Genomic DNA, 27,994 nt, shown 5'->3' with positions numbered 1-27,994 from the left:
GAAAGTTCTTTGTTGCCCGTGAGTGAGGGACAGGGCAGAACTTAGCACTAAACAAATTTTCTCCTTTGAATCCATTAGTTGCATAGGATGGAGGTTTAGAAGGGAGGAGAACTGGCTTTCACAGAGGATAACTGTGCTGCTGTGTTGAGGCCTCGTGATGAATCACACAAGCCGAGTGCCTTCAAAGTCCCTATTCCAAAGCCAGCTCCTGTCACACGGTGGTAAAACAGTGACATCATTTCCCCTAAGGCAAGAGCATTTGCTGCAAATTTCAACTCTGTGGTATAGATAAAACGATGTATCAAGCTGACATCTATTCATACAAAGAGAAATGTCACTGTCCCAGCTGGAGTAGCGCTGCCGCCTATTAATCCAATAGCCACAAACAACGTGAGCTGGAATTAATTTGCTCTTCGCCAAAGAGTAGAAATAAAAATCAATATTTATCTGTGTGTGGCTCCCTACAATGACGTTTGAAAGCTCCGTAGTCAGCTACTTTGTAGCGCTCCAGTCTGCTCTGTGGCATTGGGTGCCAATGATCCAGGATGAACAGACATCAGGGCTCTGGCCCTTCCCCCCTGCCAACGAACAGTCACCTCCCATCACTGTGCCCCCGTAACTGAGGGGTGGGCAGATGCAGGATGGCACGCAAGTTCAAGAAGGAAGTACCCACATTCACACCACCCCTGGGACATTCAGCATTGCACAATTCGCCAGGCACTTTCTGGAGACAGCCTCCTCCCTCTGAATCAGAAGTCGCTGGCCGCTCCTGGGAGGCAGGCCATGGAACCAGAAGGACCACATGTCTGATCTGGTGAGGCAAGACTAACAAGAGCGAAGGAACAATGAAAAACCAGGGGAACTGCTCTGGAAACCACTAAGGAGAACGGGAGCCATCATCCCCACCCTCAAAGAATTCCTGGGGGCAGACACCCTGTCCGCTGTTCTAACTTGCTGTCTTGAACCAAGCGACCTTGTCTCTCTTCTGACAGGGTGCAAGTTGTATCCGGGGGATACAGACATGAAAATAATGCAGTGCAATGGCACCCAAAGTGTGCTGGACTTTGCGGAGACGCAGGAGGTCAAAACCCCTGCCCTGCAGAGCTTCCAAAGGGAAAGAGAAAACAGGGGGCAGGGTGGTGCCTGGTACATAGCTCAGTTCCCCACTTTAATTTAGCACATATACTAGAGCTCCTGCTGCCCTGCTACGAGCCAAGAACGCCTGGCAGGTTGCTTGGGGGGCTGAGGTAGATGTAGCTTTCAGGAAGGGTTTGAATGTCAAGAAGGCTGGACAGACAAGCTCAGAAAGGGCATAAGAGTGGGGTGGACAAAAATAAAGACATTGTTGTGAGAGAAGCAACAGGCAGAGTATGGACACTGACACACTGGTGCTCTACCACAACCCCCCTTTCCCCGCCCCCTGCAGTGGGAGTGCTGAGCTCAGAGAATGGGATTGCAGCTTTAGTGCATCTCCTTCCGCGAGTCTCACTTTGCCAACTCTGCCTCTGCCCAGAAGGCTTCTTTTCCGTCCCTGTCCATGACTGATTAGAATGCCCAAGCCTCATCATTCAGGTTCCTGGGAGAAGGGAGAGACAGGCAGAACCGGCTGACACTGTATGATAGCTAAGATTTCTCCCCCCTCTCCAAAATCCTCAGACCTCACCTTTCAAGATGGTATTTACCTTTGTGTGCGAGTCCATGTCAGACTAAATGTGGTGTGTCTCAACAGGGAAACCTCGAAGCAAAGCCCCCAAGCTGGAGGCGACAGAGCATCTCAATGTGTTGCCAAGTTAACTTTGCACCACTCTCCCCGAGTGGGGGCGCTGCCCAGGGGAAATGGCAGTCGAGCCGAAGGCTGCAGGACCCACATTCAGTCCCACTCCTTTGGGAAGAGGCATTCCAACTCTGCCTATAGCTTCTGAGGTGCCGGGGAAGACGAGACAGAGCAGAGAGGTGGATGTCCAGAACACGAACGCTTTTCTGTGTTAAAGAAACTCTGCCGTGGCTTTGGCTATGTTCAGGCTGTTCCACGCACAGCTTTTGCTTCACTGTAACTAGACTGATTTAGACAAAGAGTTAAAGTGGCCTGGTCCCTGAGCCCCTTTACGCTGTTCTAACTGCATCCACGCTGGGAAGTCACGCTGCTTTAACTGTAAACTGTATCAGCCGAGCAATGGGTAAGGCAACATAAACATCTCTGTGCAGACAAGCCCTCAGAGACAAACAGGAGATACCAGAAGAGAAGAGCAGAAACGTCTGTCGGCCAGCTAGCAAATTGGATTTTACCCAGCATTGCATGGGATCCTCTTTAGTGCCTTGCCCCCTTCTCAGTTGTAACAGTTATATCATGCAATATCTTTGGGGACCATCTTGTATTACGTTTATGTATCACCATGGGCCAGAGATCGTACGCAACTCCAGAGGGAGGGTTCCCACAGCTCCCCCAGGAACCAAACACCAGGGAGCGGGGTGTGTGTGATTAAGATTTATCACTCAGGTTGTAAACACCTCCCTGTGGGGAGACCTGCCTAGACTGGGTCCTGCGGGGTTTTCACAGGCCAACAGACAAAGATCTTTCTGGTACATGGGCTTTGTTCTCCCTAGCTGCAGAAAAATTATTCCCGTGCTAGCAGACTTCCACCCTCCTGCTCCACCGAGGAGCCGAGGTGAAGAACTCACTCACTTCACCCACCTGGAAAGAAACGGGCGGGGAAGGGGAGGAAAAACAATACTGGAGACAAGGGCAAAGTCTCTGGTGTCCATTGTATACGATCACAGATTTTGCTGTCACTAAATGAAATGCCAGGTTGAAACCTTTTATAAGAGAAAAACGTGGATGAACCATTGAACTGGATTTGGTCTAGTACATCAACAGGTAGGAGAGGGAGGGGTGTGAGCAACAGGCCCCCAGAGTGAGCCAGGGATTAAGTGCATAATCTATTCCCCTACAAAGGGCAAGGATGAGAGATGAATCACACAGACAGGGGCAGCCGTTAAACAGCCCCTTTTCCCTATAGAAGAATCATTCTTCATGTTTCTTAGTGAAGATCCTATTCTAGCTCACTTCTCCCAGTAGCATTCTTGGCCTTAAAGTGTCTAGTCATCTGAAAACCCAGCACACTCTATCAGTGATTCCACAAATCCCCTTCCAGTCTGTGGCTAGCCGATACCTGCTCCCCCAGTGCGAGGCAAATGGAGTGGTTACTCAGAACTATGGCACAATCACCACACACATTGTTAGTGACTTCTCATTACAAAGGACCGAACAGCTGTTTACAGGTTGTCTTATGTATTTTACACATACCGGATCTGCAGGTCCCTAGGTGGAACCTTGCATGTGGACTACAGAGATGCTACTTCCATGTTTCCTGTTGGGTGACTGAAGTAACGTGAAAGCAGTTACAGCTGCACGCCAGCCCCCTTCCTGATGTCAGTGAAGAAAAGGGTCCCAGTCTACAGCAAACTGGACATTCGAAGTACTGTATAAACATCAATCTCACTTGTCTCTGCACCTGCGATTTGTGTTGCCTCCAGTGGTATGAACTACAAAACTGCTCTCTCTGCAATTTCTCTCCAGAGTTCTTCCCAGGGATTTTAGCTACCACTGATGCCCCCTGTACCAGGCTGACTCCTGGCCTCTCATCCATCTGATTGCCATTATTAAGCTTAACTTACTGTTATGTTTCAAACATTGTATCAGACTATCAGGGAGGACATATGCTTCTTAACACACAGAGATGGATGAAAAGAGACCCTTTGTCAAGGAAGAGCTACACGTGCTCTGTGTAGGCATGTCATAGATTCCCAAGCCCCATGGCAGGCGCAGGGAGATGGAGCAGAATATCAAAGTACTAGAAGGTGGGAGAAATTCACCCACAATCTCATGCCAGGTAGATCAGAGTACATTCCCACTGCTAATACATACACATTACCACTGGGTGATCATCTGGATCTGGAAAAATGTCCCCATTTTCTGCACTCAGTACACATTCAAACCAAGACCCACGTGTACCAAAGTGGTCTCTACCTTTGGGTTCTCATCTTGAGATATGCAAGGTCTGGTTTTAGGAGACTGTTAATGCTCAACACCTCTTGAAATCTGCTCCTTGATGGCTCCAATTTACTTTAAGTAAATTTAAGCCCAAGATCTTCGAGGAACTAATCCCTAGACAAAGCAAAAGGCTTCTCCTCCATCCTGTGAGCACAGCAGAGGTTTTCTTATGCTCCTCCAGCACTATACGAGGTGCTGCAGATTTCATGTAATTAAATTTCAAATGCTAAAGATTACATTTAAATATCATTAAGGGAGTCTGGGCGAGAAGCGCAGCAGCTTGGCCCTCGGCAGCAAACCTGGCTCCGATATAGAAACAGGCCAACTAATTTCCAGCCAAAGCTTCTCTGGAGTGCAAAGTGCTGGTGCTCACAATGGGCCAGAGTCAGTCTCCCAAAGCAGCACCATGCCCTGCCCCTCACCCCAAAGAGGGCAGAATAGCCCTGATACCCCCAAAGAGATGCTTGGAGGATGGGGGGGGTGGGAGCTGGTCACGTACACCTCTCTTTCCCATAGGAGCTGTTATAGAGGTGGCAGTGTTCATTTCCCATCTATTTCCGACTGGGGGCAAGGGACTCTCTCTCTCTCTCTCTCACACACACACACACACCCACCCACCCCTTGCTGGCACCAGAGAGCCAAGGTGGCCCATGGAACACAAGACCTGTGGGTCGAGGAAAGCTCAGCCAGTCTGCAGAACTGTGCACCCGTTGAATGCTGACCCTGGAGTTTGCCGTTGCTGGCTCGCTGCCGGGATGGGAGTGTCTGAATCACAGCACTGAGGCCAATGCAGCCATGAACCTGTGAGCATCAGGTCATCACACTGAAGCTGTCGATCGTTCAGGTTTCCCTCCATTACCACCAAGGTGTATCAGTGACAGACAAAGGCAGTAAATGCCAGCAAGCTGCCACTTCCCTTCATTCACCTGGCCCTGGGGCAGGTTTTGCCAGCTGGCCTGTAAAATGCTATTGCCAGGTGTGCGCTGCCCTCCGCACAAGTTCCATTAGCTTCCATCTGAACTGTCTTTCTCTGGCACATCTATTGCCCCCCGCCCCCCATACGGACTATTTGAATCCTTCCACACCAGGCGTCTGGCAATTAGCCACAGCGCCAAGGAGATCACGGAAAAGAGTCATTTCAAGAGGGAAGGAGACGCCAGGTCTAATGAGCTGGAATAACCAGAGCAGAATTTCTTGCCAGCATTAAGCAGGGAACGTGCAGCCCAGTCTATGGTTCTGGGACTCAGATAGCGTCCAGCCCCCATTGAGCTTGCCTGGACCAATCCCCACCCTGCCAATCTGATTGAAGTGGCTGTCTGAAGCTAGTTGTACACCAGCCCCTTCACAGCTCCCAGCACTCGCAGAATGGTGGGGCGGGGGCTTGCTGGGAGCCCCGGAGATACCCCTCAGCAGAGCCATCAAGGGAGAGTGTGTCTGTTCCCCTGGTTTGAAACGCCTGTGGTGCATGCAGGCAGGAGCACCAGCCAGCGCTCTGGAGAGAGAGTCCTGCTAGTGCTCACACTCTTGGGATGCAGCAGAAAGTGGAGGAGTCTAATGACATTTATTTTATTGCCCACAAGGAAGCAAGTTCCTGTGGACCCTCCCCACCCCCCGAAAGCCCTGGTCATGTCTCCCAACAAGCCTGGCCTCACACTGCGGGCAGTGAACTCCGGGCAGGAGGATTAACCAACACACATTGACTCTGCAGACTGCGTCAGCTTCATCCTGCTGCTTTGGGTGGGCTTGAATGAACACGTTTGCACTAAGAATGGAAAGAGGTGTCGTCCCTACAGAGCCTGACTGCTCCCTGCTCAGGCTCTCTGAGGCTCACTGTGAGAGCTCCAAATTAGCAGCAGGCTCCACTCCACTCCTACAGCGAATAAAGAGAGTGACCAAAATAAGGACCACACTCATGGACAGACAGCTGCTCGGATGCTGAGACGCCCTCAGGTTAATTTGGCAGCACTGTGACAGTCATGCGAAGAAACCCTGGGTTGGAGGGCAACAGGAGCAACCCCTACCCCTCCCAAATAGCAAGTACGGACTGAGTCCTGTGCAGCTCCGAACCCTGCTAGGCAGTGCACAGAAGGGCCATTCCCTCCACTGCACATCTGGTGATGTACAGATTTGGGACACAGCACTCAGATAGTAATTCACAACACCAGACAGCAGAGTTAGCTGCCACTGGATACGCCCAGCTATGGGGCAGATTTCTGGGCAGCACACGGGTCTGCTCTTGCAAATCTGTTTTTTTCTGGTACTGCGAGAGAAAGCTTAAATACAGCAGAACACAATCCTGCTGCTTAGCGTACCATGTGGCTGCTCAAGGCACAAACTGGCCCAGCCCCTGACCACATGAGAATAAACTGTTCCACTCTCTACACCTACCTATGAAGAGAAAAAAATTATTCTTCAGCTAAAAGTAATTTCAGGTGAGACAGATTGCTCAAGTGCATTTTCATTAGGACGGTGATCTCTTGTGTTTTACTCCTGGGCTACACACACTAATTACATCAAGATGAGAAATAGCAGGAGAGTGTGCAGGACACTTATCCTGATGGAGACGCAGCTGGTACCAGTGTGTCACACTTGCTATCATTACTGGAAATTTACTTGGAGGAAAATTGGAAGAGAAGCCTTCATGTCATTGCTCTCTACGCAGACTCATTCAGAAGTCTGACAGACCCCAGCTCCTAATCCCCGGTTGGGTCTACGCTAGGGAATAGCTCTTGTTCAGCAATCAATGCCCAGCACCCAGTATGGTTAGCCCAGTGCTGACCCATAAGTGTAGCTTGCACTGATGGAGCTAAATGGCATTTATGCCACTTGAAATTGCCCCTCCCTGATATTTCTGGGGAAAAAAAACAAACCCATTGGGTATTTGTTCCTTAAAACTGTTGCAGTCGATCAATGACTTAATGCAGCAGGTCTTACTTTAAAATAAGGGTCAGCTCCTTTGAAACTGCCTTTTGAATGCAACAGCGGCCATGCTGCCTGTTCGAGAGGAAAACTCCGGGTGCTCAGGAAAAATAATCTTCATGTTTCCTGTCCAGACTTTTGCCTCTGCACCACAAATCAAAGCTGAGCTGCTGTTCAGTACTAGGGGCACCTCTCACGATTCACCACCAGCCCTCTTGTAACTAAGCAAGTGGGACCTGACATTTGCAATGAAGAGGCGGAGAGACAGGCAGCGACAGGAGGGCTCAATTAGTTAAGGACACACCAATCTCTACAGAGCAATTTCTTCTGTTCAGATAGGCTTGTTATTGAATGTCTTAATTATATGCTGCTCCAGCACCTACTGTGGGAACCCCTCGAGGAGGGTGGGCAGGGCAGAGGTAGGGAAATTCTACGGGCTTCTCCCCCTCCCCCATACAGGAGGAAAGACTAGATGATCACGATAGTCCCTTCTGGCCTTGGAATCTATGATAAAGTGTAAGTAGTACAGCTCCTGAGCTGGGGGAAAAGCTTAGTCAACAATTGTCATTGTCTCACAGAGGAGCTCTCCTGTCTTCCCCATACATGCTGGGTTTGCAATCTTCCCTTGTCTTATTGCAAAAACTGTCATCAATATTTTGCAGACAGTGAGCAATACTCGTACAGAGCCCCGCTGTGAGGAAGAAAAGAAAATCTTGTACAATCTCCATGCCTTTGGAAGAGGGACAAAGTCTGTGGGAAAGAGAGAGATCAATACTAGCAGTTGATCAGTTCTTCAAGGGACAGTCATGCTCTTCCCTTTTAAACTCCTGTTATCTTGGCATCTTACTGTTAAAATGGATCTTTCAGACTGTGCCACTTTGGAACAGGAGGGAAATCAAAGGTAGTTTTTCTTCTGTTAGAGAACTGGTTTTCAACAATACTTTTCAAAGTCTACAGTCTAATGTGTTCTCAGTATCTTTGAAACCCTTAGCAAAACACTACAATATATATTTTGCCCTTCTTAAATAATTTTAAGTACACAAGTGAAATAAACTATGTGCAGATGCCAGAATTTTGTGCGTCTTGAAATATTAATAAGCTCTTACTAGGAGATTAAATTCAGTGATTTTATCTGAAGGAAAATTAAATACCCCAAGTATTATCAGTATGGCAGCGCTGAAATATCCCACGATGTGACGTTCACAAAAATATTCACTTGAATTCAGTGTAGAGTGACCAGACAGCATGAAAAATCAGGACGGGGGGGGGGGGGGGGAATAATAGGATCCTATATAAGAAATGGACCCAAAAATCGGGACTGTCCCTATAAAATTGGGACATCTGGTCACCTTAATTCAGTGCAATCCCCAGTACTGAACCAAAACATTATAAACATTTCTCTTTACGTAGAACTTTCCCCAAGGCCACATAAAAGCAGAGACATCAACAGAAGCCAACTGTAGTTTACTGTTTATCTGTTTCGATTTCGTAATGTAATTCACCAAGTTACAGGTCAGTCAGTACATTGCACGGGAATATCCCCAGCCTACTCCTGATAACAACCTGGAACCTACTTGCCTTCCAGCATTTCCCTGGCTAAGAGTGCAATACTTATCGCCTGCCCTGCTTTTCAGCAGAACAATCAGTATGTCCATCTAGGAGATAAATATATATAACCTTAAGCTTAACAGGAATTTTGCAAACAAGTTATGATTCTTGTAATTTTCTGAGTAGTTGATGCTAAAATTAAGAGTCACAAGGTAATTTGTGTCTAGCTCTGCCAGGATTTCCAGGGTCCTAATTATGTCAGACACACCATAACATTGCGATAGAATATGCAGGACAATAAAATATCCCCAAGCTTGATAAGCACTCCAAAAAGGAACGTACAGCAGAAACCTCTATCATAAGGAAAGGCACAGGAGAAAGTGTGTGTGGGAGAGAGAGGCACCTGTTACGGGGTAGGGTAGACTCAAACTGTAGGTTGTTAAACAGGTGAGGGAGGGCTTCAGTAAGTCAGAAGTTCTCAGTGCAGTGTAAAGAGTTGCTTTGCTTGGGTTGCAAAAGCACTGCCACTATACTATGCTAATATGCAGATCCTGAATAGGGAAAGTGGCCTGTCTGCTTTTACTGTCCAAGTTGCTAAAGATGCTAAAACAAAGTCATGGAGCAAAAATGAAGTTAGAGTCAATATAAAAGCTCTGAGATTACATGGACTGAGGTGGCTTTATTTTTAAGCAAAAAAAAATCCTTTACTAGTGTTACTAAATCAATGTATATGTAAAGAATGTCCCTTTAAATGCACAGAATTCTATCTGCCAAGGAAATTATGCAAAGCTGTATATTGTGAGAGTTACTGGATAAATCATGAAAGCAAAGCCTGGGTGTTCAGTGCAAGTCACCAGAATCCCAAGAGAAAAATAAGTCCTTAAACTATATGCAGTTGATTATGCATAATACTCAGGCATCAGCCAAAAGACAAAATTAACTTAGGAACCTCACAGAGGTTTGTAAGCTAAACACATTAAAAAACAAAGTGCTGTACATATGGATCCCTTTCTTTATTGTAATGATAAAGCAGATTTGAGGCTTCAGAAGACTTTTTGCACTAAAGAGCTACAAGAACCCCATTTTACATTAAAAAATTCTCTAATTTTCAGCTAAAACATTATTTCCTCTCGTGACCTATTGCATCACTGCAGCCTCTTGCGATGGCAAATGTTCCCATTAAAAATTAGAGAATTTTCAAATTAAAGATGTGACACTAAACTATACAGCCTTCACAAAGGCCCCCAACACTATCCTCCACCCCATGCTTTGACACAGCCAGGTAAGATCCCAGTTTGGGAAAGCACCTATGTGTTTAAAGTCAGACACATGTTTAAGAGCTTTGCTGGACCAGGGCCTAACCACATCTGGTACCGGGAAGCCATGGACAGATGGGAGGAGGCTGTATCAGACACATACCTTGGATTACTTAAGGCTTGTACGTACCCGTGACACTCTGACCTCTCTTAGGCTATGGCAATCACACATACTCTACTAGGAAGAAAAAGTCACGTGCATGTAGGATGACCAGATGTCCCGATTTTATAGGGACAGTACCAATTTTGGGGTATTTTTCTTATATAGGCTCCTATTACCCCCTATCCCCATCCCAATTTTTTCATATTTGCTGTCTGGTTCCCCTATGCGCATGCAGTGCACGGCCTCACTGGACTAAGGAATCAGATGCTGTCTGGTTTCCATTGGAAGATGACTACAAACAACACACCCTCCCTAGGTGTTCCCATTTCACTTCCCACTCAGAGTTACAGGAGGGCTTCTCCTGGCTTGCCAGCTTTGGTTCTGCATGGCTCTGGACATCTGCCGGTCACTCTGTAAAGAGGCCTCATTGTTCCTGTTGCCCTTTTACAATAAGAAGTGTGTCTTTTCCTGTTGCTTTAGGTTAGATTTGGGTGTCTGTTCATTCCAATGGCTATAACACCAGCTAGCATTTATTAGAAAAGTGCCCCAACTTCCAAGACTGTTTGGAGGGGAAGTGACCTGCATGGGGCCCCCATCAAATCTAAGGCTCAGATCGTCTTCAACCTTTCTGAAGTCCGCTTTCTTACCTGGCTAATGCAAGTGCCTCTGTTCCCAGCATGGCATGGAGCACGCCAGGATTTAGGTGTTATTTTCCTGAGTTATTTGTATTATCACAGTGCCATGAATCCGAACACTGACCAGGACCCCACTCTGCTAGGCAATGTACAAACAAAAAGACAGATGTTGCACCTGGCTTCCCATCTAAAGAAGTACTATTCAGACACACCGTCCCAGCCACGTGGAAAGATGCCACAAAAGCACTTTCCCTATTTAGCGAAGATGAAGTCTCTCTTTAAACACCTGTGTTCAAAACCTACACATTTTATATACATAAAAATATTTCATTTCTGCAGCTCCTGGATCCCCACATCTGCCTCTCTCATCTTGGCTCTAGTGCAGTGTTATTTGTTCCACGTTCCAGTAATTTGACACTCGAGTACAGGCTGAATACTGAGGACAGCGAGAGAATGGTTGATGTGCAATGCAAACAAATAACCCTTAGGATTTACAAGGACACAAGCGCAGTTCGCATTTGAGTGCCAATGCGGGAAAGACATTGCCAATAACTCACTCAGTGCCAGCAACTGCCTTTTATAAAGCTGATGTTTGCATTTCCTCTGTATGAAGAAACTTAACTGCCAGCTTCTGACAGAAGATACTAAATCAAGTCCTGAGTTTAAGGCCCTGGAGGGGAGGCATTGTGATTTATAGGGGCGGCTCCAGGCCCCAGCACGACAAGCACGTGCTTGGGGCGGCATGCCACGGAGGGCGCTCTGCCGGCACATCTGCGGGAGGTCCACCGGAGCCACGAGACCGGTGACTGGCAGAGCACCCCCGGCGGTGTGCCGCCATGCTTGGGGTGGCGAAATGGCTAGCACCGCCCGTGGTGATTTACTTGCTGCTACCTCATTCTCATCTGACCTCTAGGAGCAAGCGATTACAGCACCCACTAACCTCAGTGAGGGACTCACTGTGTCAAGACTCTCACACGTCAAGCCAGCACTGATGCTCAACTCAGCTCCTGCAGCTGTGCCATCTCTTCCATTTCTGCTGAGTCCCGCATCTTAGGGTCTGTGGCAGGAAAACAGTATCTTTATTTGCTTCTCTGTGGGGACATCACTGCTTTTTTAAGAACAACAGACACTCAGGTCTTGTTGAACCTGTCTTAAAAGTCTCCATGGATGACCAGAAAATTAGCAAGGTTAAAATACTGGACAACTCCTGCATGTTGCACTGGTTGAAAACCCAGTTTCTCTCCCCATCCCACTATAAAAGATTTCAGCATGAAACATTTCACTCAAAAATGTGACTTTTTTTGCAGGAAGACTTCATTTTGATTCAAATCACTTTTGCAGTTTCAAATCAGTATTCAAAACCAGGAAAAAATCAAAAGGTTGGATGTGTCTCTTCTCTTTTTGGCATGGAGTGTAACAGAATGAATGAGACTATGTCTACACTGGCAAGTGAAAGACAAAACTTTTGTTGGTCCGAGGTGTTAAAAACACACACACACACACACACACACGAAAGACAAAAGTTTTGTCGACGACAAGCGCCACTCATTGGGGGTGGAAGTTGCTTGTCAACAGAAGAGCTCTCTTCTGCCGACAAACAGCGGCTACACTGTGCGTCTTTTAGCAGCACAGCTGTAATGGCCAGCCGTGTCACTGGAAACTGCGTAGTGTAGACACAGCGTGAGGAAGAGGTTGGGTTTTCTCCCACTCTTTCTTCCCCCATTAACATTCTGTAACTTCCCCAGCTTTGGACAAGTTAGAGAAAAGCAAAAGGAAAACTGAAACCCTAACTTTGCCACACTGCAATTCTTCCAAAGTTGAGAAAGTTCTGAAAAGCAACAAAATGATAAAACAAAACAAAACCCCACATATACCCCGGGCATGATACATTGCACCCAGTGTCAAAATGGCAGGGGGGAGGCAAAGAGGGGAGAGAAATGGAGACACACCAATTATGTGTTTTCAAAAATTAAAATGAAACAAAGTTTTCATAGAATCATAGACTGTCAGGGTTGGAAAGGACCTCAGCATGTCATCTAGTCCAACCCCTGCTCGAAGCAGGACCAATCCCCAAATTTTAATTTCATTTAAAAATTTTCCTTAAAAAAAAAAAAAAAGTCTAACAATTTAATTCAAAGTGAGATTTTCTTGTTACAGTTCGACAAATCCCCTTTTTGACAGGAAAAAAAATTAGTCAAAACATTTCAACCAGCTCTGTATGGAAATAAGGCCTGATTAAACACTGTGAAGGAGATTTGTTTCCCTATTTAGTTAAAGCTATTTTGTTGTAGCTGCAGGTTAACTCATTCTGCAGCTATACACACACGCTTCGATTGATAACGCGTGTTAAAAAGCCAGATTTGCACCACACTGTGTGGACTTTAAACACAAAGATTCAAGTTGACCCACAAACAATCTGAATTGTAGAAAAGTCCTACAGAGGGAAGCTTTCTGTTAAAGGCTCTGCACACCAACCCTTCAGCTAAAGGGCTCAAGAAGCCAAATGCAGGAAAGAAAAGACTTCTTGCCTGAGATTTCTGCAGTAAAAACCAAAGCAGATACTTCAGGCCTTCTTTATATATCAGTGCAAGAAAGGCCGTGGCCCAGTTTAATTGTCCTTTGCAGACCACCATTCTGAGAGTGTGCTGCAGCAGGATCTTCGCCGGTTGAATCACGATGGGGAAAGGTGGGGAGGTATTTGTCAAATGCAACAAGGACTTTGATTTGCAAAGGGATGGTCACTGGGCAGAGATGGTGGCTGCTCAGCAAGAGGCATTTCCCCAAAGGGTGAGGCAGAATGGCAGCATCTGAGAAATAGCTGGGCCGTTAACAACTGCCAGAGGAAGAGAAGGAAACACCCAAAGCACAGGCAGGCTGAAGGTTTCCTTGCTGTGTTTGCAGTCTCAGGCAATAGTCTAGCTGTACAGTGCAGTGTTGCTCTAGCTGTGTTGGTGCCAGGCTAATAGAGCGACGGGGGATGGGGGAGGGAATAGCTTTTACTGGACCAGCTTCTGTTGGTGAGAGACACAAGCTGGCGAGCTACACAGAGCTTGACTTCAGGACCTCAAGAAGAGCTCTGTTAAAGTTCAAAATCTTCTCTCTCACTAACAGAAGCTGGTCCAGTAAAAGCTATTCCCTCCCCCGTCCCCCTATGTCTCTGGATGTTCAGTGTTCGGAGGACGTAAAGAACGGGTGAGGAGCCCCGATAACAAGCCAGGCTTTGCCATTGTAAATCTTGTCTCATCATTACCAACAACAATCACATGCAGTCAGAGAACATAATTACACTGTGCACACGGTTAGATTCAACAGCCAATTCAAGCTATTAATAACATGCCCTGGCCTAATAACACAGCAGAGGTACAATGCCGCCCACTGCTGAATCCCATTGCATAACCAGCACGAAGCTGTTTTGTCCCCATTGCACAGCTCTGAGCAAGTGCCAGTGGCACCTGCCATTCTCTGGGACTGTTTGCTTGTAACTGGAATGAGGATCGACCTGGGCCTTGTCTCTCATCGGGAAGTGCTAACAACACTAGCTGAGTTACTGTTGTAAAGTCTTTGGAACCCTTCAGGTGGAAGGTGCTAGAAAGGGCACAGAACTGTTACTAATTAAAAACACATTGCAAAATACAGGGCCCGTTTCAGCCAGTGAGGAAACCTTCCAAAGGCGCACACCATATCTGCGGGTTGTTAATTATCTGATTTGCTAATCCCTTCCCCAGAGCACCCCGCAGCATTGCTGGAAGCGTCTCAGCTGGAAACGCAGCCTCCTAGCTCCTAAACAGCTAATGCCTTTACCTTCAGTCCCACAGACTCTGGCCAATACACCAGTTCCCACCTAGACAAACATGCCAAGCAGCTCCAAGCTGATAGGAATGCAAGAGAGATTGATGTGACTGGCCAGAATCCTCCCCCAACACAGGGCACAGCTTTCATTTCCCATCTACAGAATTTAGGAAAAACTTGTGTATACTGCAAAAATCTACACAACTGGTGAAAGTTCTGTATCAGCAACCCCACTAGCTCCACCACATTCCCTTCTCTCCTCCTTGGGTTTCTTTTTAACTAGTTGGAATGTTTCTCAGAAGGGACAAATGGGAGAAGCGTCACATTTACAATACGAGTGTGGACACAGAAGAGCGGCTGACCCACGTGTCTGGGTGGAGGAATGAGGGAGAGTTTGGGGCTAGGTGACCTGTCTATGGGGACTCAAACCGAGTGAGCAGTGTGACATTTGTAGCAGTTTGAGCACAGCAGTCCCAAGCCTGGCAGCAAATGTTCAGATCTGCAGGAAGTTTTGCTCGGCTGTCCCGTCACTCATTTTGTCCGTTACTGGGTTATTAGAATTTCCTGCAGGACTTTGTTAATCTAACTTAACAGGTGGCTGTGGGAAGAGAACACTAGATAGAGGCAAGGACACCTCAGCACACACTTGAAAGACAATAGGGAAAACCGTTAGCTTCAGGGATCAACACAACACTAGACAGTTACACTGCTCTTCTCCAGGGCAGGAAGGTGATGTGGATTTGGAAAGCGAACCATCAGCAGAACGAGTTGTTGTTCGCTCTTATAAAGGAGATGAGTGGTCAAGCAGAGTCCTGCTGTTGCAGCCACTTTTCAGTGAGTGGTAATGGGGAACACAAGACCCTTGGATAGCTTATTTTACAGGATTACAGCCCAGCAGGTACTACAGTGTGCCTATTGACAGTCGTGTACACAACCTGAACAGAGTGTAACAAAGAAAACTAAAGCTGCCTCTACTCTTGCCCAGACTTGCATGGCCTCAATTATAAGGGCACCTTTCAAACTGGGATTAGGTTAGTTACCTGAATATCTCCCTTAAACAAGTGTGGTTACTTATGCTCCACTCCACACTGCACACTAGTGAAAGGGTGAGACCCACTATCACTGAAAATGCTTATCTTACCACTGACCGAGCCCTGTAAAGGGCAGAATCTCCATCACCGGTGGGGGGGTGTCAATGGCCAGTAGAGAGTAGGGGGGGAACCACGAGACTCCCCTGCCCCCCAAATACAGTGAACATGTCTTACCGGAGAAGTGAAAAAAATCCATACGTAAGAGGTTTTTGTCCCAGCCCAAGTTCATGGGTCAGTAGAGATTTGGGCCATTACTTGCAGTAGATTTATTAGTGAGTAATCAACATCTGCAGTTACTCAGACAGTGAATTAACATCTCCACTGCTCTGTGCTGTGTCAAGTCTGACTTGCTGCTCAAAAATCCAATCAGCAACTTGGGAAGAGAATGTGCTTCACACCGGTTACCCAACAACAATTTAGATAATGAGCTGATGTGGCCAGTAAGTTGCCAGCATGACTTGTGGGACACGTATGTCCCTCAACAGCAAAACAGAGCGTTTATGTACATTTTCCTCCTCTGCATTAACTATGATAAGCCCAGGACAGAACTCATGACCATCAAGCATTTGACAGAATGTGTCTCCGGAGCCTGCTCCTTTGTAGTAAGCGTGGCTGCAGTTACCACAGTAATTCATTCAATATGTTAAACGAATAAAGGGGAAATTAGAGGAATCTCTCCCATGAACAGATTGGCAGCTCACGAGCTGAACCTCCCCTCCCTAAAAGCCCTTTGAAGCACAAAGGTCTCCAAGCCTAGGAAATTGGGGGAGGGATAGCTCAGTGGTTTGAGCATTGGCCTGTTAAACCCAGGTTGCGAGCTCAGCCCTTGAGGGGGCCATTTAGGGAACTGGGGTGAAAATCTGCCTGGGGATTAGTCCTGCTTTGAGCAGGGGGTTGGACTAGATGACCTCCCGAGGTACCTTCCAACCCTGATGGTCTATGTAAGGGTGCATTCTGTAAGCGATACAAAATATAGTGCAAATACCCTTATGAAAATATAATATTAGCTCATCACTGCTCTGGGATGGTGCCCTGATGTTCTAAAGCGTGCATGTCCATTTCTAATTGCCATCTCATTCGTGGTGTTCCTGAGCACTGGGCTAAACCAACTATGTTTCACTAGTGGAAAGCTGTTGGAAAGTTTGGTTAAAATTTAGCACAGTTTCAGATGTCCAGCAGCAAAATCCACATTTCCATCTCAGAGTGCAGAGTGCAAGACAGTCAATTAGCACACACTCTGCTTCTTTGTTATGTTAATATTAAAGCCATTTCCATATTCATGTCCGAGGGTGTGCTCTTCCCATCATTAATACACACTGATGGTCTGTGTCAGGGCCATGCTTTTTAAGGGTAGGCTGGGTCTTAGTGTCAAGACTCTCTCTCTAATGTCACCTGAGTATTTGATTTAATTTGACTTCTTGTCAGCACCTCTTAAGGAAAAGACCTAGTGAGTTGGGACCAGGAATGACTAAATCCAACTCGGAAGAAGGGGCAGCAAGGCACAGCGTAAATGGTGATCACTCGCAGTTTAAGTGTTGCTTTCAGTGTCCTAAGGACAGAGAAGGGGAAAGAGGGTTAATGGAGGTGGGCACTTGGAGAAAGAAGCATTGCTGCATTTATAATTTAACTGTTCGGCAATGGTTCACATCCAAGCACATTCTCTCTCTCTCACACACACACACACACACACACACACACACACACTTTCCAGACTGATCCACTGCTCACAGGCAGCTTTTTTATAGTGGTGGCTTGTAATGTGGATTGTCCCTTCACCATCTCGCTGGCTCCTACAACACAGCAAATACAAGACAAGGCTGAGCTCTGCGGATATCAGTCCTGCCAGGTTAACCCTGAGGCAGATCAAGGGGTTAGGTGCATGCAGTACCACTTCTGTGCCTGTACCTGTTCTGCACATAAGAACGGCCATACTGGGTCAGACCAAAGGTCCATCTAGCCCAGTATCCTGGCTTCTGACAGTGGCCAAAGCCAGGTACCCAGAGGGAATGAACAGAACAGGCCAATTTATCAAGTGATCCATCCCGTTGCCCATTCCCAGCTTCTGGCAAACAGAGGACACTTCTGAGCATGGTTTTGCAACAAGAGACCATCCCGAGCTGTGAAGCTGACCCTTTACACTAGCACTTTTTTAACAGGATTTTAAAAATCCTGACAAAGCAGTAGAGATTCCACATCCCTCCCAAAATTGGTTTCAGTGCCATTATCCCCATGACGAAGGTGTCCTAAAGCCTGTGGAATTGCCTGCTAATTAGATCATAGTCTCCTGGGGAAAAAAGATGCTGACTGGCAGGTGATAGCCTCTTTGTATGTAGTTCTTACTTCACCTCTATTTCTCCAGTGCGTGCTGCAAACCCAGCAGAATACTAACACGCAGCCAGCTCCCAGCAGGGCTGTCAGAACTGGGCAGAAATAAATTGAAAAGAAAACTTAGCTAGAGTGTGAATTTACGTTTCTGTCAAAGAAAAGTGGCTGACAGCTATTTTTGGAAACTGGTCTTCATCATATTAATTCACCCTCTGGTGAAAGCTGTCTCATTTGCAACAAATCTGGCTGGTAAATATTAACCTTGGTCTTTGTTGAAATTCTCCTTGCAGATACAAAGAGGAGAAGGACGGAGAAGATGAAGCAGAGACAACTTTACAACAAATGTCAGACACAGTTTCTATGTTAGGGCTTCAGTTACACAAAAGATATTGCACATACTGGAAAGTAAATTATATGAAGGGGGCCAGTGCATGTGTCTCATGATATTAAGGGTAAAAGGACACAGCTGCTGAGGAGCCTGTCAGGAAAAAGGCAGGAGTGGACAAGTCCGATCAGCTGCAGTATAATAAGACTTGTAATTCACTCACTATGGGATCACTGGAGCCAGATTTCAAAATCAAGATAAGCACAGAGCAGCATCTGGCTTCAGACATATGCTAAACAAGAAGAGTGTTTCAAATGTATTTAGTGGCAGAACCTCATCTTATTTGAGAAGATAATCAACAGCTATCTCATTCTACACTAGAGGTGGGTACATTTCAGTGACTGGTGAAGTGATTTAGAATATGTGAGAACACATACAATGTTTGTCACCTGCCTTGGGATCCTTTAGGATGAAAGGAGCTGTATAGAAAGATGAACAGCAAAAAGATTTGGATTTATTGCAGCAGTGATCAGTGCATGCTGGAAATATTATTAGTCCTTTTTTTAATCTCTGCTGATTACTGTGCTAAAACATGAATGTTCCCTCAGCACAACGATGACTTCAGTACTAGAATACTAGAGAGTTATAATCTAATTAGAGCCCAGCCTTGCAAATTCAAGGAGACACAGAAATCCATTTCCTCCCCTCTTAAAAGAGCTTCCTTCTTCACCACATCAAGTTTAAGCTCTGCATCCTCCCCACCCACTCAAAGTCCATGACTCCGCCCTACTTATTTTATCCAACTCTCTTTGTGTTGATCCCCATCCCTTCTGCTTTGCCAGAGATGCCAGCTTTAACGTCCAATCTCATAGCGCCCAACTAAAGAGGTACTGATTAGCAAGGCAGGAAATAAAACTGACCAGAAGGCTTGATACACTCCCTATAGACCCCAGTGCTCATTTGGTTCACAGGACTCTGATCTGGATGTAGCACATCATACTTGCAAACAGGGTCAGTGTAGCTCAGGTTTAGAGGTTGCCAGGGAGAACCACAGAGGATGCTATGGTCAGGAGAGGAGAATGACTATTCGCATGAGACTCATTCCGTGCCACCATTTATTTTTTCTTTCTATTTAGAGTTATCAAACACACCTGTCTGTGAGCTCCGTGCACCCAGCCAATTACAAATCTAAAACACTAGACTCCAGACTTCGCTTTTACTGTGAGCTGGAAAACGGGGAAGATTTTTCAAATGAAAAATTGATTTATTGAGAAAGGCTCTTGGCTTGGCAGCTACCTGGGTCTGGAGTTAACTCAGGAGCCAGCTTGTGTCTTGTCTTCGAGGGCTCATTTTTAAAGGCCAGTCCAGAACAGGGCTAGTGCCACTGGTAAGGGAGAAAGACTCAGCCCTGTGTTTTCATCTGCAAAGGGCAACGCACACTTTCAGATGCATTCAGGTTTACTTACTTTATCATTTCCTAATTCTGCACTCTCCCTGCAGGGCACAGTGGAGGTGCACTCTCTGTAACAGCATCAGAGCCAGGGCAGGCAGGAAACATTTGGAAGAGGGAGTAATCAGAAGAAACATTAGGGCCTGGCTTATGTAGGGGGAGAGGAGCAGAGGCTGGGGATGGGGATCAGACAGGCACTGCTTTGCTCAGCACTCCCCTTTAAGGCTGAATACTGAGAAGATGGTCACTCCAGCAGTGCTGCTCCAATAATTGCATTGCTCCGTCTGAGCCACAGCCCTGCTGCAGGGTCTCTTGTTTCTACCTTTTAAAAGACATGGGCCAGATCCAAGCTTGCATTAGTAGGTGCAATGCAAGGCCAGTCGGGCTGCCACTGCTCCCAGCAGGCCTGGATTTGGTCTGGTACGCCATGGCTTTTTATCACCGTATAGCTCTGTCCATAGCAACCGGCAGCTCTCGGGGGAAGAGCAGCTGGGAGGCCACAAGAAGCTGCCTGACTCCTGCTCACCTCTCCATGGGGCAGCACCGGCTCTGACCCAACTCACTGCCACCTCTATAACCCTCTGCCTGGGGCCAAGCAAGCACACAGAACTGGACCCTTGGCAGCCATGTTTCAGGTGCAGTTATGGCCTCCTGCCTGAAGTGCTCTTCTGGCATGGCATCCTCTTACTGCAGAGCCCTCAGGCAGGTCACAATTACAGCTGGCCAGTCTGCTGGATCCTGCAGTATCTTACTGAGGGCGCAGTTCTCCCTCTCGTGCTTGGCGCGCACATACTCACACACACACACACACTCTCCACGTGTTCAGAGAGTTACCAGCCCTGGGTAGCTCACTGCAGACGTGATGCCAGGTGACTGCTGGTCCTGCACATGCTACTTCTTCCCAGCAAATTCTGAACACACGGTGCACCCAGAAAGGTGTCAAAGAAGGTCTCGAATGACAGACAGACAGAGGCCAGGGAGCTCTGAAGTGTAACGTGAGGAAAGGCCTGGCAAAGAGCAGAGCCTCCTAACTGCCAGGCCCCATTATCCCAGACAAATGGTCTGTCCCAGGCTTATCCCAGTTGGGGAACTGTCCTTGAACAAAAGAACAGGTACTTCAGGCTGCCAACAAAGAATGAATGAGAAAAGCCCATTAAGTTTAGGATTCTGTACCTGTCACCTCATGGAGTAAGGGCCCTGCTCACAGCCCCCGCACCAAATAAGGCAGTGACACCCCTAGACAAATGGAGCCTCGGAGCAATTCACCGCAAATCAGTCAAGCCACATGTTCCAGACATGGCCCCAGAGGGAAAAGGGGGTGGAGGTGGGAATGTTCAACAGACAGAGGAGCAGAATAGCCCAGCAGGGTTGCATGATGCCCTCTCCTTGGGGGAGAGAAAAGATCATGGCAAATGCTCTGGCAGACCAGCTCAGTGTGTGAGAGACAGCATTGCACACACTCTCCCCAAGACGCCGGCCTTCACACAGCCAACACATCAGCAGGGTGGCTTGCAACCATCATGATATACTGGGAAAGGACTTTTGCTGCAGGTCCAAGCAGCTCCCACTCTTACATGTCAGAGCTGCTGCTCCCCAGGAGCACGCCTGCTTGAGCTGGCCGGCAATCACATGGGCTGGAATTGCTTCTCCCTCACTTGTTTGCCATCCCTGAAGTTCCCCAAGCCTCCACTGGAGTCTCTCCCTCACTGGTAGGTAAAAGCACTGCTGTCAGAGATCAGAGTCACAGTTTCACTGGGAAGGAGGCCCTGGAAAACTTTAACCTGGAGTAGGCCCTTCTCAGAACAGATCTTGGGAGCAAAGCACTGGAGTCAGATTTGCTGCACAGCCAGTCAATTTTAACATTCACAAAAAGCCATTGTTGTTTGCCTTCAAGTGAAGCTAATTTTTTTGTCCTTGTCGAAGAATTCCTGCGGCCTTGGATGCTTTCATCATAAATCTTTAACATTATTCACTTAGCACTATGCTAATGCAAGGTTTAAAGAAATTTCCACTTCTCAAAATTATTTTGATATTTGACCAGACATCAGACGCAGCTCCACAGAGAGTGACTAATGACCTGCTTTCTGTGAATGGGAAAAAAAAAACAAAAAAACAAAAACTTAATTATGTCCATTAAATTACTTCAAATATTTTTCTTAAGAGAATATGAATTATTTAAACTCAACACAGAGAAACCTGAAACATTAGCAAGAGCCTTCTGGGACTCGCTTTGTAAATTCCTCACTCCAAACAGATGGGAAGAGCATGGCAAGCTGCCACGCAAGCACTGAAGCAATGAACAATACCAAGATTTTAATTCAATAGTTTTATTATGGTCTTCTTAAAGAGGGCATTAAGTGAATCACTACTGCCAAGAGCACCATTAAAGGCTTTCCTGCCTTCTGGGGGAGGAGGGAGCAGAGTTAGACGGCCAGCACACGGCATCCTGTAAAGGGAATTTAAGGTTTGCATGGCGCCAAGTATTCATTTAGAGTGACCAGATGTCCCGATTTTACAGGGAGTGTCCCGATTTTGGGGGCTTTTTCTTATATAGGCACCTATTACCCACCATTCCCGTTCTGATTTTTTACACTTGCCCTCTGGTCACCCTATATTCATTTGACAACTGAACGGTCATCCTTAGGCAGAGCTCACTCTAACACACAGGTGCATTTCTACCACAGAGAAACGTTAGCACTTTAGGACATATTTATGTCCTTTCTCCTTTGCCTCTTCATTGAGTGAGTTTTCTGAAGCCCTGCATGGCCTTCCAGAAGCAGAGTGTAGCAGTGGTTTCACCCAATCTGCATTTTGGCAACAGCTACAGAGCCACTGCCATCTTAAAAATAAAGTTACCCTGACAGTCACCGAGATAACCTCGGTTTTAGAATCATAGAATCACAGGGTTAGATGGGACCACATGGGTCATCTAGTCTAATCCTCCTGCCACGATAAAGGATTTGTCGTGTCTAATTCATCCAAGACAGATGCTAGCCAGCCTCCTTTTGAAAAAAGCTCCAGTGGAGGAGCCTCCACCACTTCCCAAGGCATCTGTTCCATTGTCCTACTGGTTTTACAGGTAGGAAGTTTTTCCTAAGATTTAATCTAAATCTGCCGTGCTGTTGTTTGAGCCCATTGCCTCTTGTCCTGCCCTCTGTGGCAAGAGGGCAACTTTTCACGGCAGCCTTTCAAGTAGCTGAAGACTGCTATCATGTTCCCCCTCAATCTCCTCTTTTCCAAACTAAATATAATCAGTTCCTTCAAACTTTGCTTATATGGCTTACTTGTCCCATCCTTAGTTTAGCTGTGGGACCAATCAAAGTCAAAGCAAGCTGACCTGGACAGAAAGAGACAGAGAAAGAGAGAAAGGTGCCATGATTGGGAAGTCAAACCAGCTGTAGAAGGACCCTGGAGGTCCGCAGGGAAGACTGACCCCAGCCCAAAGAATGCTCTGGAATAGGGAGGAAACTAAGGCAAATGCATGAAAAGTGTATTACTTTGGCTAGATCCGTATATTTCTTGTATGATTAACAGCAATCATGTTAGATTCCTGTGCATTGTATTACACCTATCTCAGGCCCTCGAAATGTTAACCTGTGGGACCAGCATGCTCACATAGATGGAGTTCTGAACAAGGTGTGTTTAAGCTATGGGGGAATACAATGGGAGGGGAAGTTGGCACTGATCACAGGAGCTGGATGGTTGGACACGGAGGCCCCAGCTCTCAAGAGGGGTAGCTAGACAGAGGATCTGCATGCTGGGACCCCAGACTAAGGGCAGTGCATGAACTTGTTAGGCCTCAAGCACTCAGGATCTGACAACTGGTTCCCCTCACAGCAATCTGGACAGTGCCCCAGAGGGGACACTTGACTAGGTCTGTGACAAAAGGGTACACAAGAACTTCTTAGTATTTACCCAGGTAACACCACTCAAAGCATCCTGCCCTTGAAATTGTTTGAACAGATGCATCTTAGCTACTTTGACATTTTTAACTTGATTTACAGAAGCATTTGCTACAATGCTGGGCTGAGATTTGGTATTGAACAAGAACTAAGAAAAAGACATTAACAAAATAATCCTCTTCCATTCCAAAAGTGTTTCCAAACACTGATTCCAAGGACAGCACCAGCCCCCTGGCTCACTCAGCCCCTTGGTAATGCCGAGTTTCTCTTACCATCATTTTAAAAGAGAGAAACTGACATGAATTTCAGCATCAGACTCATTAAAGTGACACTAGTTACATAGGGGTTATCTCCATTTTTACAGCTGTCATTAAACACAACCTTGCAAGCTGTAAAGTCACTGAATCATTAAGTTGAGTGTTAAGCATGACAATGGGGATATTACTGTTCTAGAGTCGTTTTATGGCACGGACAAAGTTATGGAAAATACCTGAAGCTATTCTGAGCCTTTGGCGTGTCTGTTTAGTCAAAGATGCTGCTGAATCAGTCGGCACAGTACAACCACCACCACAAAAACCAATAGACCTTATTCCCTGGTCCCCAAATAAAGCTCTGGTTATTGGATTAGTAAATCAGAATGAACTAAAAAAAAAGAAAACCCACAACACAAGATTGACAAAATGCAATTCCAATTGTTTACATTGTGCTCTGATACCAGGCTGCTGGACACAGTATAACAATGAGATGGACTGACTGGGGCCTGAAATTGAAATAGAGCATGAATGGCCATTTTTACCTTCACACCCATCATCCTTCTCTTCAAAGCCAGCACTACATGTACATTTCCCAATGGGGACTAGCCACTCCCCCTCCGCACTGCAGTGCATCCTTGGAGGACTATCCAGGTCTACTTCAGAATGATTGACGCAGGTGCCCTTAACTTCCACCAGGGTTGCAAATGCTGCTTCTGCCACAGTGTCTGGAAACACTGCCAAGTTCTGCACCGTGGAGAGGCACTTTTTGTAATAAACCCGCACGGAAACCAGAGCCACGCAAGCACCCACGTCCTGGAAGCCCAGGTGGAAGCCTCTCTTGCTCAGGTGGCCAATCTCCCTCAGCTCTGTGTTCAGCTTCATTTTGCGCTCGCCCAAGTCCCCCTGGGTGAAGCTCTCGTCGGCAGCAATGGTGTCAATTTTGGTATGCTTGTTCTCACGGATGCTGCGCCCCAGATCAGAATCTGACTCAACATAGTAGAGGTTGAAGGTCTCCTTGCATGTGCCAGCCACTCCAGGGATGCTGTTACAGTCCCTCAGGGTGAATTTCAGCTCAATGAAGATTCTTTGGCCACTGCGCCTGGCAATCCAGCCTGTCTGCAGCCAGTTGTTTTGATTCGACTCCATGACATTGCAGACCTGGTAGGTACGAATCGGCTTGTAGTTTTCATCTACTCCACTGATTTCTTCCCACTATAAAAAGAACACACGTCTTGACAACTGCTATTTAGTGAGAACCAGTCTTCCAAGTAAAACCCCCTTCGTACTGAGATTATAAATTCAGCCACTAAAAACCTCTTAACCTATGCATCATTATAGCAGATATTAAAAAAAACTGAAGCCCATAGAATACACAAATCCCAACACAGCCACTCTGCAGTGTTTTCCTGTTTCTAAATATTTAGGAGGGAGAAACACAGCCAGTAACAGAGGATGGACATGGGATTTAATGTCTAAAACAAGATCTAATTTCTAAAAGCCAGAAAAGTCTTGTCTGCAAAGCTAGAGGCAAGGTGCACTATCCCCCAGTTCGCTCCTGCAGGGCCAGAGATGGCTTTTGCTGTATTAGCGACTAATGTCATAGTTAAGTGTATTATCAGGGCCAGTTTCCAATCCCATTTGACTGACCTCTTCTTTCCAAGCACCTACTGAACTGTTCAAAAGGTGGTGACTGTCAGTATCTCTGCAACTCCACTAGCTTCAGGTCATAAGCTGTATTTTAGTATAGCACAGCAGCAATTACAGCTCCCTAGTGGGGAAACTACCCTCCTAATTAGAGAGCACTGGTGTGGGGGCAGGGGGGAAAGGAGAGTAAGGAGAGAGGAAGTGTCAGACCAACTTCTCCTCACCTGTCATTTGGTGGGCAGGAGAAGGAAGGACTCCACCCTCCCTGCCAAGAATGACTCCGGCAATGCTGAGCAACTCAGGTCAGAATGAGGGGCAAAGTCCCCAGGGCCGACTGTCTCTCATGGCTTTACCTTCCTGGACAGGTAGTATTTGCCCTGTCACCCAGAAGCAGCTCACACTGCCAAATATCAAAAGAAGCTAGAGATGCCTGGGGATGAAGGAGCCAGGTGCCTCAAACCCAACAGGGACAATCTCTGGCCTGAAAGCAGGCCAAGGACATTGATGCTCTCAAGGAACAAACTCAGCCCAAGTGTAAGTGAAGTGGCATTTCCCTGGAGCAGCCAGGGAAGTGTTGATTGATGAGATGGTGATTAGAACATCAGCCCTGAGAAGGAAGTGATCTGAGGGTTGCTCACAGCAAGTCCTTCCACAGGTGGCAGAGTTTGTAGTGAGATAACCAAAGAAATCCCCTAATGGAGTTCCTTCCCAGCCACCCACAGGCTCCAGTCCAGCTGACCCCTGAGCCAAGCTCCAAACATGCAGTGTTACTTCAGAAGAAGGAGTTAAGAGCAGCAGGAAACATCTGATTTCACTGATTTGCCCTTTCAGGTGAAAGTGGGCACAGCTACAGACAGAGGCGGCAACGCAGCCATTCACTTAGACAAACTACAAATCATGCAGGGATCTGGAGTCAAGTTCCCCAAGAATTCCAGAGATCCTGCCCTTTTTGCTCATCAGGGAACAGAGTGAATCCCTTAAGCCAACTGGCCTGGAAAGTGAACTAGAGAGAAAAGCATTAATTGACTTGAGTTCCTTTTCTTAGTACAAGAATGCAAAGTGCATTGTCATGAGCTATGCTCAATTTGCAGTGTTCCTCTGACATAATCAATAGACTCACTCAGCTCCTCTCCCTGGCTGTCTGGGATTGGCAAACATCACCGTTCACGTCAAGGCAGCATTGTGTCAGCTTGTCAAGCCTGCTGTTCACATCACAGAGACATGTCACTGCTTCTCAGCTCACCTCTGGGATCTGGATTTTAAGCAGAATTTTGTCTCCTATCATTCTAACACTGTTCAGTGGCAGAAGGCAGATACCTGTCTAGACAAGCAATGGCCAAAAGCAAAGGCCCTCCACCGTATAGAGCATTTGACACCCTTGAGATCATCGGGATCAAGAGTTCCATCTTCATCTCCTTGAAGGGAGAGCACCAGCAAACGCACTTCCACAGGTGGCATTACTCAGCTGCTGAAGCTAGTTCACTCGAGCCACGAAGCCATTCCCATAAATCCAGACAGCCCGGAGTCACCATGCAGAATCAGGAGAGATTTGTGACACGTGTACGTGGCGAGTACAGCTGGACGCACACCACTGCTCTAAAGCAAAGTTAACCAGGCTGCCCAGAGGTGGGACAGCTGAGATGCTGGAGCTGTATTATAGTGACAAAACTTCTCTGCATATGTTTTCACTTACCCCATTCGATGGGTGCGACGTCCAGCCCAATTCGGCCTGGGACTCCTTAGAATCCAGCAAAACAACTGCATGGGAGACAGAGGTGTTAAAAAGTGAATTTATAGAACTCACACCCATCTCAGCCACCCTGATGAACTACACTGAACATCCAGTCTCTGAACTGGCTCGACCATTTGGAGACAGTATTCAGATCACTTCACACTTTTAAAAGGGCACAGTGTGCCTCAGACATACACCCCAGTTTCACAGCAGTGACACTGCCATGCTCTAAAGGAAACCCTGAAACAGCTTAAAATCCCAGTTTGTCACCAGCTGACACTAGAAACGTAATGACGACAACTGTCACATCTGCAAACTATTTCAAAGGCCATTTTGCCTTCCCTGACCAGCTGAGACAAGAGTTCCAGGTTCTGCATTTGCCCACTTCTACTGTGCCAACGACAGCAGCAAAACTGCCAGAGGACATGCTGCTTTGGGGGTCTGGAAGGTCAGCAACTATCGCAGGGTAACCACAGAGCCCTGAAATGTGGGGTGAGAAAGAGGAGGGAACAGACCATCCAATATTTTGTTACAAATGTGTAAGTGAACTGAGAACTGTTAAATTCAATAACTTACTGCTGCTAATGTGGAGTCTTCAATCTCATTTCTAAACTTCCCGACGTACCGTTGACTAACCAGCTGTGGTAGAGCCACCTCGCCCAGCTTCGGCAGACCGACTCAGCTACACTGGGATTGGATCTATGCGTGACATCTATTTTACAGTGGCAAGAATTCCAGGATTATATATAGCGCACAATTGCACCTGAGTGGTGAAATGCTGGTGTCATGGAGGGTCAAGGCAAAACCCCCACTAACCTCAGTGTGGCACAGCTTCATTCCAGGGGATTAAAATGCTCAGATACCATGGCGATGGTACTAGTGGAAAAATCTTTAGCTAGCTAAAGACAGC

General features: G+C 46.8%; 1 protein-coding gene and 1 long non-coding RNA gene across 4 annotated transcripts in view; both read right to left on the bottom strand.

Annotated features, from left to right (window-relative positions):
* EPHA10 (EPH receptor A10) overlaps positions 1–27,102 on the bottom strand; it is an 89,872-nt gene extending 62,770 nt beyond the window's left edge. For all 3 annotated transcript variants that reach the window (XM_030538943.1, XM_030538944.1, XM_030538942.1), the window contains exons 1-2: positions 27,046–27,102; positions 24,251–24,920 (exon numbers count right to left, since the gene is read on the bottom strand). In XM_030538943.1, coding sequence (XP_030394803.1) covers positions 24,251–24,854 — 604 coding nt within the window. In that variant the 5' untranslated portion in view covers positions 24,855–24,920; positions 27,046–27,102. The remainder of the gene's footprint in view (positions 1–24,250; positions 24,921–27,045) is intronic.
* Positions 51–24,087, bottom strand: LOC115637576. The gene is made up of 3 exons (XR_003997298.1): positions 22,725–24,087; positions 13,578–13,583; positions 51–63 (listed from the first exon to the last, which is right to left on the bottom strand). It is a non-coding gene; the product is annotated as an uncharacterized LOC115637576 (long non-coding RNA).
* Positions 27,103–27,994: the final 892 nt, after the last annotated feature.

Source organism: Gopherus evgoodei, chromosome 20 (assembly GCF_007399415.2).
Source record: "Gopherus evgoodei ecotype Sinaloan lineage chromosome 20, rGopEvg1_v1.p, whole genome shotgun sequence".
NCBI lineage: Eukaryota > Metazoa > Chordata > Testudines > Testudinidae > Gopherus > Gopherus evgoodei.
This window is presented reverse-complemented; position numbering and strand designations above follow the sequence as displayed.